Consider the following 11,485-nt stretch of genomic DNA (forward strand, 5'->3'; position numbering starts at 1 on the left):
AGGCTCATGGGCGATCCTAACAGATCTCGTGTGAAATGCTCTGGGCTCTCCATCCTGTGCTTGTTCCTAGCCATTCTTTTTTTTTTTTTTTTTTTTTTTTTAAGATTTTACTTGTTTATTTGACAGAGAGAGCGCGCACGCACAAGTGGGGGGGGCAGCAGAAGCAGAGGGAGAAGCAGACTCCCCGCATAGCAGGGAGCCCGATGTGGGGCTCAATCCCAGGACCCCGAGATCATGACCTGAGCTGATGGCAGATGCTTAACGACCGAGCCACCCAGGCGCCCCGGTTCCTAGCCATTCTGAGAGTCCCTTCCCAGATGCCTTCAGCTCTCAACGGGCACCAACCATCCCTGGTCATAATTCTAGATCTGCCGTCAGGCCAACAGCGGTCAACACCCAAAAATTGCTCCTTCCTCTCCCTCATGAGCACAGAAGTCCACTGAGGAAATTATTTTAAATACTCGTCTGAAATCAGTGAAAATACCAGTTTCAAATCTTCTGATGATTCTAAGGTAGAAAAGCCAAGTAAATGTTGATTATACTTTAAAGCAGAGGGTGTTAAGCAACAAGGAGTGAGGCCGGCGTGGGATTTGGGATTTTGGATTAAGCCCAGATGGCCTTGAATAGCAAGTACTGAGTTTCCGTCAAGTCTCCTCCCCCGCACAGCGCTGCGGGTCAGAAAGAGCAGGGTTCGCGCAAATGCAAAAAAGCCGGAGACATTCGAGTTCAAGAACAAGAACTTCTGAAAAAGAGCTCTCCGTTCCTGGGAATGTTCCAGCAGAGGTTTCCCGGATGGCTTAGGTGGGATTCAAACATCACAGACCAGAGTCAGCCTGAGAAACGAGCAAGGCCCTTCCCACAGGGAGGGAGATAACGAGCCTGCCAAAGGCCTAGCACGGTGCCTGGCCTCTCACGGTTACGTACTAATAAATATTCACTTCTTCTCACCCTGAGAGTCCACGGATCTGTGATCACATATATTGGATGTATTTCTGGAGGGGTAATTGGATACATTCTAGATTCTTCCAGAAGCTCACAGTTTTCTCGAGTCGGGCTATGGAGAGAGAAGGCAAGGGGAGGCAAGGAGGCACATGGTCCTTGCGGATGGCAGCATTTCTTCCTCCGCTGGGAGTCCGAGAGCCTTCAGGCAGTTACGGGCTTGGGCCTTATGCTCTCCACAACGGCGGAGATGACCGCGCCCGCGGCCTTGGCGCCTTCCATCAGCACGTGCTCTACCTGCAAAGCAGACCGGTTCACAGGACTCTCAGGGGTGACCCCAGGCTTGTGCCCTGCCCTGCCCCTACCGCACCACTCCCCTTCAGCAACCGGCCTGCCTGGAGGAGGAAGCCACCTGTGCTAGCCTCCATTACCAAAGATCCTAGAGCTGCAAGGGACCTAGAGAAGTCAGGATGGCCCGAGAGGGACATCCCAGGCAGATGCACTCCCTGTCCCCCCGGGGGCATCCATAGCTCCTCGCCCCCTTCCTCCCTCAGGCCAGGTGTCTGCCTCTCGTGTAGGGCTCAGAGGCAAAGGACCTCAGAGCGGCTCAGCCACTGAGGTCGTCACTCTACACACAGGGAATCTGAGAGCCAAGGAGGAGAGCTCGCTTGGACAAAGTCACGGTAGGAATTCGTGTCTCCTCCGTAGAAGGCCCCTTATCATCCATTTGGTCCCTGGGGCCTCTTGTCATGTACAAATGCTCGTGGGACGGGAGAGCCCTTACACCAGAGCCTCCAAGCCTCCCGCACTGGAGCCAGGCCTCCGCAGAATGGAGGACAGGCCGGGAGAGGACAGAATATAAAGGAGGAAGGTGCAGAGAGTGGAGGGGGAGGGGTGCGTGACCTGCTCGCACCCACTCGGCAATAGCAGAGAGACCAGCGTTGGGATTTGAGCCCAGCGACCCCAGAGAACATAAGAACCACAGAAAAAAAGCAGAAAAATGATGTTCCTCCTTTAACTCATCATTTCTCAATCTATTAAAAAGGGGATAATAAATACACCCCCCCCTCCTCTCATGGGGTTTTAGTAAGGATCAAATAGGAATGAGGGCTGCTCAAGTCGTCACACGTATTTAGAGCTATTGTCCAAAGCTCTTGAACGCACAGACTGTGCCTCACCGGGTTATCCCCGCCCTGGGTGGTGGGGGGTCACGAGCCCGAATGCAGCCCGGACCAGGCAGGTAAGGTGGGCGAGGCTGGCAGGTGGCACGCCAACCCGCACACGCCCCATCTAAAGAAGCAGCCACTGCTCGGCCCCACGGGGTGTCACCAAACAGGAACAGGGGCCTGATGGCCTGATCAATGAGTTGTTCTAGAAAGGCTGTCAATCCAGATCTTTCTACATAAAATTTCTATGTTTTTAAATGTTGGCAAGTAATACAAATTAAAAAAAACAACACTATTTGTCCAAGCAAAACATGTCTGTGGGCCACAGGTAGCTGAAAACCTCACTTTATCCCTGTTTTGTAAGAGAACAAACAGCTCAGAAATAAAACGGTCTGACCAAGGACACCCATCGCCAAGCCGGGACCCCCAGGGTCCTAGCTCTGCAGCCCGGAGCCTTTGCGCTCCTCCACGGCCTAATAGACCCATCGGGTCCTGCCGAAGTGGAAGCCCACCAGCACCACAAAGAGCATGAAACCACTGACCACCGTTCTGATCACTGATGCGATGACGAGCCCCAAGACGGCTCAGCCAGAAGCCACCGTCCCAGCAAAAGGCGCCCTACCTGCTGGCTCCTGGGCACACCGTATCTGAGGCCATTGACAAAGTGCTCACAGTTCCCCTCGATCAGGCTGTACTGCACTATCTTGTTGACCATCTCTTTTGTGCGCTGGAGGATCTGGTCCACGGGCAGCGGCAGGTACGTCCCGTCCAGCTTGTTGTTGACCTTCCAGGAGCAGCCGTGCAGCACGTCCTCCAGACGACTGTACTTCACGACGGCGCGGTTGCTGAAGACGGAAGTGATGCTGCCGGCCTCGAATTCCTCACCTAGAGCCCAAGATGAGCAGAGGCTGGAAAGCTGCGAGGGACAGCGGGGCAGAGCCCTGGCTCGCTCTAAGATGCGGGTCCAGCTGCTTGCCTCCGAGGGCTCGGCGTCAGCTTCTATCAAAGGCGTGGCCGAGGATAGGGAGCTGGATGGGGTGAGTTGCCCCCAGGAAGACACCTGTCGCCTGGATATCAGCCTGCCTCTCAGCCTTTTTTTTTTTTAATGACCGATGATGTTGAGCATCTTTTCAAGTGCTTATTGGCTATGGAGAAATTTCTATTCAGATCCTTCTCCTGTTTTAAAAATTGGGTTATTTGTCTCTTTATTATTGAATTGTAAGAATTCTTTACATATTCTGGGTAGTAGAACCGTGTCAGATCTGTGTTTACAAATGCATTTTGTATTCTGCGGCTTGTCTTTTCACTTTCTTTTTTTGTTTTCTTTTTAAGATTTATTTATTTATTTATTTATTTATTTATTTATTTGAGAGAGAGAGTGTCAGAGAGAGCACAAGCAGGGGGAGCTACAGAGGGAGAGGGAGAAGCAGGCTCCCTGCTGAGCAGGGAGCCCGATGTCGGGCTCGATCCCAGGACCCTGAGATCATGACCTGAACTAAAGGCAGACGCTTAACCGACTGAACCACCCAGATGTGTGTGGCTGCCCGGAACCACCTTTCCCAGGAGACTTCTGCCCTGCACTGCACGCCCCATTGTCAGCGATCTTCCTCATAAAACTCTAGAAGTACCTTACAGTGGGACCCCAGATTCCATTCGTAGTATACGGACCTGACCAAGTCCTAGGACTTGAGTCTTGCTTTACTAACCAGACTTCAGTAATTTTCACAAACGTGTGCTAAGCACCCTTACGTGTGAGCGTCGCTCCTGGCTGCGGGGCTAGCATGGGGCTCTGTGACCTGCCTCCCTCTGCAGCCTCGGCTGGGCACAGGGGACGCCACGCAGACAGGGCCCTGGGTGCCACCCACTCAGCTTCCGCCCAGAGCCACACTGCCTTTCTCCCCACTCAGATATTGGGATTCAAAAACAGGTTCCACAGATTTGAAAAAAGAACGATTTGAGAGGAACTATATTGTCATATTCAGTCCCTAGAGGAGACAGATGTTCAGAGAGGGTGAAGAACCCGCCCAAAGCCAGGGCCGTCGTAATATAAAACCAAGACCGTTTTTCTGCTCTGACCATATGGATAGGCAAATGCGTGTACCTTCCCCTGCAAAAGTCGACCGAGAACAAAAAATGTCCCTTGTCCTCTTCTTACGTACTTGAAGAATATCTGCTGATTTTAGGAAAGCTTGCAGCGGGCAATTCAGCTTTCAGGAACAGAATTCATTTTTAGAGAAAGATCTGATGGGGAGGGTGGGGACATAAGAGTTAGCGACCTCCTTGGTTATACAAGAGGGAGGCTCCTGGACTTAGGGGATGTGGAGGTGACATGGAGCACTTTTTACCTTCTCAGCATGTAGGCGGGGCAAGGGGGAGGGGCTCCCTGCAGGTGAGAGCCCGGGTGGTGGGGGAGCCCAAGGAGGAGGATGGAGCCCGGGGGTGAGGGCCTTTGGTCTCAGTGCCCTTTGTCAGGGTCATCCTGAGTGGGCAGTACTCACACAGGATACAACATTGAAAAGGCATCAGACCATAAGCAGTGGTGTCCCCCAGCCTCCCCTTCTCCCAGCGCCTCCCAGTCCCTTCGAATGAGGAGACTCCTGTGACTCACTGTGTCTCCTGTTCTATCTTCTACCATCACCCCGTTCTCCCATCAAATCTCCACTAAATTTTAACTAGCCACCAGTTGGATCTCAGCCTTGTGTTAGGCAACCTTGAGGAATGAAAGGAAGGTTGTGTCCACGCTGAGGCGGGAGCAGCCTGGGACAGGCAGAAAGAGCAGGGAGATGAGCCAGGGAGGACGTGCCCAAGCCATCAGGAAGCCGGGAGCCGCATTTGGGGGCCATCGGAACATGGAGGCATCTGCACCCCTCCTGGGGAAGCCTCCGAAATAAGAGGAAGGATACGGAGGCTCAGCGAACACGGGGCCACCTTGTGCATTGCCTCTCCCTTGGCGCTGGACACTCGGTATGTTTGGCAGACAGAGATCGAGCTCCGTCACCCAGTCGACTAAGGGCCGGGAACGCGTTGCGTGTGTGCTTGTTAATGAAGGGAAGCAGCTGAGAAACAAGAGCTCATGCACGTCTTACTCCGCTAACTTCACTATCAATACCAATATGTCAATAGAGTATCCACCCTTACTCGGGGCTGCCAGATGGACCACGCAGTCATCTTCCACGTAGATGGCCCAGTGCTCATAGCCGATTCGAAAAATCTCAATCAGGTCTCCGGGTCTGGGTCTGGGTTTGCCCTGTGACGGGAGAAATAAGATAACATAAAGAAACCGCACGTGGCCCCGGAGCTCCGGAGACCCTGTTTGGGGATTAGCTACAGCTCGGCCTGAAGACACTGGGTTTCATCACTTTCTAGAAATCCAGGCTGCCAGACGCTTCCTTCCCAGGCAAGACCAAAGACCCCCCACACACACTGTCACTGGAGTTATTAAAGCCACAGAGGCTAACTGTGCCACCTATCGACGTACTGCCACTGGGCTCCAAATGCACCGTCCAGCTAAGCTCCGTGAAATGTGCCCGAACTCTTTTAAGCTTTTCTCCTTGAAAATGAGCGCGTCGTTAAGCATTGCAAGAGGAGAGGGTTCCCCTGCAGTCTGGCTTGGGGCAGGGGATGGGGAGGGCGATGGTGAGTAGTGGGGGTGTGAGGACTTCTGGTGGAGCTCTGCCTGAGCCAGAACCCTCCAATAATAACCTTTCTGAGCCCTTTGACAGAGAAAGCAGTGCCGACGCCTCCAGCGCCTGCTTGTGTCTTGATTCCCTCTGCACGTCTCCCATGTGGACCACGTGTGGTCCAGAGGGGTCCCCCCTCCTCTGTGTGCTCAAACCACCTGCTGACAACACCCCCGCCCCCGGCCTACACTCCAAAAGTTTGTACTTGCCCAGGAGTTACAATGCCACCCCAGCCTGGGCAAACCAAACTTCTCTGCTCTCCCCTCTAAGGAGGTGTGAAGTCCTTCCAAGCCTGTCCTTCCCTGAGTATTGTCCCTCAGCCCTGGGAGGCCATATCGAGGTTCTTCATTTCTTGTAGTTACTCATACACAGTTTAACAATTCTTTATAGTAAACTTCCTCCTGTTTAATCTACTGGAAGTAGATTCCCCCTGTTTAATCTAATTTCTATCTCTTGGCTGGACCCAGAATGCTGATACTCTGTCTCTTCAAAGAAGCCTGGGGAGGAGACAGTGTGTGTGTGTGCACAATATAGTATTGTACACTTAAAAATTTATTAAGAAGTTAAATCTCATGTTAAGTGATCTTACCATAATAAAAACAAACAAAGAAAAGAAATCCCAGAGCTTTGCAATTGCAAATCCAAACTAAAAAAAAAAAGAAGAAGAAGAAAGAAAAAGAGAAAGAAGAAGAAAAAGAACTCTCCTATCCCCTCCTTCTGTAAATATGCATCCCTCCCAAACTGTCCCTAAGGGTGTCCAGGAGGGGTCCTGGGCAGAAGTCCTGCTCACTGATAACTCCTGAGAAGGCGAGCTGGGCAATCAGAGCCTGGGGAGCCCGAGGGAGCCCATCACACCGCCCCACCCACCCATCAGCTTGACAGCGGCTTTGTCACTTAAGCACAATATGCCAGCTTTAGTCTAATTTGCTCAAAGCTGCATCTCGCCTCCCAGTTCCCAGCTCTATTTCCCTGGTGGAGGACAGCCCTTTGCCTGGCAGAAATTCACAGAAGTACAAGGGGGCTTTCTACCTGTTTCTTTTCTGAGATGCAATTTACAAAATTTGTGTAACCATCACCACCCTCCATTGTACTTCATCAAAATTTAAAAATTTTGTTCTTCAGAAGATATTGTTAAGAGAGTGAAAACACAAGCCACAGACTGAGGGAGAATACTGCAAACACGTATCTGATGAAGGGCTCGCACACAGAATTTCTGAAGAAACCAAGGGAAAAAATGGGCAAAAAGATTTGGACACTTCACCAAGGAAGATACATATGGAAGATGTTCAACATCGTTAGTCATTGGGGAAATGCAGATTAAAACCACAATGAGATCCCTACAGGCCCATGAGGATAGCTACAATTAAAGAGACTAGCCATACCAAATGCCGATGAGGGTGTGGAGGAACTGGAACTTTCACACTCTGCTGGTGGGAATGTAAACTGGCACAACCAGTTTGGAAAACAGTAGCTGAAAAATACAACTACCGTATGGGGGGCGCCTGGGTGGCTCAGTCAGTTAAGCATCTGCCTTTGGCTCAGGTCATGATCTCAGGGTCGTGAGACTGAGCCCATCAGGGCTCTGTGCTCAGCAAGGGAGACTGCTTGAGATTCTCTCTCTCCCCGTGCTCCTCCCCATCACTCTCTCTCTCTCTCCAAATAAATAAATAGAATATTTAAAAAATACATCTACCATATGATCTAGCCATTTCATTGCTAGCTATTCACCCAAGAGAAAAGACAACATATGTCCATACAAAGACTTGCACACTGATGTTCACAGCAGTTTTATTTGTGATAGCCAAAAACTGGGAACAGCCCAAATGGCCATCGACAGGTGAATGGATAAACAATAGTGTATCCATACAATGGAATACTACTCAGTAATAAAACAGAATGAACTATTAATCACATGCAGCAATATGGATATAACTTCAAATAATTACATGAAATTATGTGAAAGGAGACGGACAAAAAGAGCACAGAAGATATGATCCCATTGACATAAATCTCTAGAAAATGCAAATTAATGTATAGTGACAAAAAGCAGACCAGGTGCTGCCCGGGGATGGGGGCGAGAAGAGGCGGGATTTACAAAGGGAAACAACGTTTTGGGAGTTACGGAGATGTTCACCATCTTGATTGCGGTGATGGTTTCACGGATTCGCACATACTATACCAAACCTAGCCAAGCATATATTCTAACCATGTTGCATTTTATCGAATGTCAGTTGTAGCTCTGGAGTTACGCTCCAGTCAAGCTCATCAGGGTTCAACAAAGCTGTTTTAAAAAAATTTTAAGGCACAACCAACATCCCAAATCAGTATGCACTTCCACCTGCCACACAGTCTAAATAAAGTACAACACAGTCTGCAGAGAAGTCGCAGTAAAGATGTGGCTAAGAGCTCTTGGGACGCTCACCTCCGCGGCTTGCTTTGTTAAGGTCCCAGCACTCTCAGGCTTCGGGGCTGAATTCCACTCCGCTCTTTTCTGCTTGGGTGTGGTCTCCAAGTTCACTACCGGCTTCTCCCTAATGAATTTTGTGATCATAGAATCAACAAGTAACACTACTTCACAATTACTGGAAATTCTGCGTTACTTCAGATCTGTGATTTTCAGAGCTCTTTCAATTTCGAGACCCTAGGAAACATCTTCCCTGAAGCTTGTTTCCGGAACCGCGCCATTAGCAGCCTCACAAAGTAATCACCGTTGACTGCTTTTCCGAGGAGTGTTAAACTGCTAATGAGAGCAGTGAGCAGCTTTCAGGGTTTTTTAAATAGCTGATCATCTTTCTTCCATGTTTATGAAAGTGACTTGCACATAGCTTTACAAAACTGGTAACGGTACGTAATGGCTTCTAATGAAATGCAGCTGGCCTCTGCTTCCTCCCTTCTCTCTGCCCATCCTCCTGGGAGAGGCAAGCCCCTTAAACGCTTGAGCTGTTTCTTCCAACAACTAGTTCCATATTTCTGAGAAATCGCATTAAGCCTCAATACTATAACTGCAAGTATCGTGAGAGAAATCCGTATATTTTGTCCCTTGAACCAAAACGTTGTTAGCAGAGGACTGAAACCAAAGGCAGGAATATGCTTTGGGATAGTACAGTGAAATATATTGGGGTCACAAAGGCCTGGGTTTGGGGCTCCTGGCTGGCTCAGTCAGTAGAGTGCTAGAGTCTGTGACTCTTGATCTCGGGGTTGTGAGTTCAAGCCCCACGTTGGATGTGGAGATTACTTAAAAAATAAAATAAAATCTTAAAAAAAAAAGAGCTGGGTTTGAACCCTGGCTCTGATCCTTGCTGCCCAAGCTTGAGCTAGTAAATGAATGTGTCTGAACACCAGTTCGATTATCTATGAAATAGAGATGAGAGCATTTGTCTCGCAGAGTTGTCGAGGGGGTAAAGGAGAGAGCGGGCACACACGTCTAGTACATTACCAACCAAAACTGGCATTTTCTTTGCCTTTCCCCCACGCTTTACCTCTTCCAAAGTACAGTGTATGGGGGTGGCGTATAGCTCTTTGGGGGAACATTCAGACCCTTGAAATTTTAAAAAGAAGCAAACTGTGTGTTTAATGAAAGTAAATTGAGGAAATTTGCAAGATCACAGCATTCATTAGTGAGACCGAGTGGCCACGTGGAAAGAGCCAGTTCTCAGGGTTCTGGAGGTCTTGGGGCTAGAAACTGCTACCAGGCAGGTCTCATCAGTGGGCCCCAGGCCTGGTGGTAATCTGCTGTCTGGAGCACACCAGCCTTCCCTTCACTGGTTGGGGGGTGGTGTAGGCTGGTTCCTATGGAAACCCCTCAGGATTTGCTTTATATAACTGCCATCAGAGTTGGTTCTTCAAAGGCTTCCCCTCCCTAAGACCCAGTCCTTCCACAGCGAGACTCTTACCCCTCCTGGATGCTTCTGCTCAGCTCTGAGGCTCCCTGCCGTGGCTCCTTGGGAGAGAGCTGGACCAACGCTTGAGATGGTTCTTCTAGGGGGTTGGGGGATGGGAAGAAGATGCTGTTTAAACCACAGCTGCCTCCTATAGGGAGCCAGATCTGTGAAGGGAGAGTCAGAGCCAGCACCTTGACGTCTCTGTGAAGGTGGGCTCAGAGCTCCAGTCCAGAACCCTGCCTGGCCTGGTCAGCACTCCACCAGTTTGGGGGTAAAGGAGGGGGATGGTGGGACTAGGTGCTGGAGAGGGCTCCGTTCCCCTGGGAAGGAGAGACTTTGGAACTCCCACGGATGAAACTGGGAGAGGATGAGGTGAGATCCCAGAAATCTGGGGGCTAAACCTGAGCGCAGGAGCTTCTGAGGCCTCAGAGCCCTAGAGCCACGGTCAGGTCTGCTGGGGAGCGGCCACCTCTGCTTCCACTTCCACCCGAAGTAGAGTCGGAGGCTGGATCCCCGAGAGAGACACTGGACGCCTGGCTCGCTTTGATTGAATTACCAACAGAAGGTCATTCCCCAGTATGTGCTCATTCCGGTTAAGGGGCATTGGCAGGACCGACACGGAGCTAGGAGAAGAAGCCTTGAAGGCAACTCTGGTGCCTTTTCCGGGGGTCCGACGGCCCGCTGGACCTGAGAACCCCCCCCCCCCCAGTAAGGCCTGCAGGCCGCGGCGCCGCGGTTCGGTGGGGAGGAGCCCGGTTCCTGTGGCCGGGCCTAAGGGGCACAGCTGAACCGCCTGGGGCTGGTGGCCTGTCCCCAGGCCGCTTACCTGGGGCTCGAGGGGCGGGGCCGGGGCGGGGCCGGGAGAAGCGAGAGAGGCGGTGCCTGCTCTCCCCGCTGGCGGCCGGGGTGAGGCCCATCCCGCTGCTGCGGCTCCGCGCCTGACCGGGCCCAGTCGGCTCTGCCTGGGGCTAGCGGAGCCGGGGGGGCGGTGGAGGGCGCTGGCGAGGCGCAATGAGGCTCTGCCTAGGGCGGAGGGGCGCCTGGCTGGGAACCCGGGGCGCGCAGCAAACGGCGGGGGCGCGCGGGCGCCGTGCGCACGGGGGAGGGAATGGAGAGGGCGCTCAGAGGGGCGCTTAGAGGCCCAGGAAAGGCGGTGGCGGAGGTCATCGGGGGTGGAAGGTAACGGAGAGCAGTAGGCACAGAGGCCGGAGGTGCCATCCGACGTGGCTGCAGAAGCCGACTGAGCAACTAACGCACTGATGCCAGATTAGGAGGGCCTGGGAGGCACGCTGGGGAGTTAAGATCTTGAGGGATTCAAAGTTTTTATTTGAGGGGCGCCTGGGTGGCTCAGTCGGTTCAGCGTCTGCCTTGGGCTCAGTTCATGATCCCAGGGTCCCGGAATCAAGTCTCCTGTCCATCAGGCTCTCTGCTCAGTGGGGAGCCTGTTCTCCCTCTCCCTTTGCCTCTCCCCTGCTTGTGTGCGCGCACGCTCTCTCTCTCTCTCTGTCAAAAAAATAAATAAAATCTTAAAAAAAAAACAAAGTTTTTATTTGAATTATTTATATAACTTAAATTCTATGTTATGTAACTAATTATGTAATATATATATAATATATACAAAAGAACACATGGAAGGCCCCTGGGTGGCTCAGTTGGTTAGCTGTGGGACTCTTGATATGGGCTCAGGTCTTGATATAAGGGTCGTGAGTTCTAGCCCAAGGATGGCTCCAGGCTGGGCGCTGAGACTACTTAAAAAAAAAAAAAAAAAAGCACATGGAATACATGTAGTTGTGAAACACAGTAAGATTACTCCCCAGGA

At 51.3% G+C, this 11,485-nt stretch overlaps 1 protein-coding gene across 1 annotated transcript; it reads right to left on the minus strand.

Moving 5' to 3' along the window:
- Positions 1 to 259: 259 nt before the first annotated feature.
- On the minus strand, positions 260 to 8,628 carry LOC125282572 (phospholipase A and acyltransferase 5-like). The gene is made up of 3 exons (XM_057317606.1): positions 8,208 to 8,628; positions 5,244 to 5,352; positions 260 to 2,990 (listed from the first exon to the last, which is right to left on the minus strand). The coding sequence occupies exons 1-3, from the start codon at positions 8,334 to 8,336 to the stop codon at positions 2,659 to 2,661; spliced, it is 570 nt and encodes a 189-aa protein (XP_057173589.1). The 5' UTR covers positions 8,337 to 8,628; the 3' UTR covers positions 260 to 2,658.
- Positions 8,629 to 11,485: the final 2,857 nt, after the last annotated feature.

This window comes from Ursus arctos, unplaced genomic scaffold (assembly GCF_023065955.2).
Source record: "Ursus arctos isolate Adak ecotype North America unplaced genomic scaffold, UrsArc2.0 scaffold_23, whole genome shotgun sequence".
NCBI lineage: Eukaryota > Metazoa > Chordata > Mammalia > Carnivora > Ursidae > Ursus > Ursus arctos.

What these genes read in the sequence shown, in the direction of transcription:
- LOC125282572 (XM_057317606.1), bottom strand. Translation starts at nt 8,336, where the DNA reads ATGATCACAAAATTCATTAGGGAGAAGCCGGTAGTGAACTTGGAGACC. An exon ending in TAACAAAGCAAGCCGCGGAG is followed by an intron (nt 5,353 to 8,207) that starts GTGAGCGTCCCA and finishes CTCCCGTCACAG; the next exon opens with GGCAAACCCAGACCCAGACC. An exon ending in GGTCCATCTGGCAGCCCCGA is followed by an intron (nt 2,991 to 5,243) that starts GTAAGGGTGGAT and finishes CTTGGGCTCTAG; the next exon opens with GTGAGGAATTCGAGGCCGGC.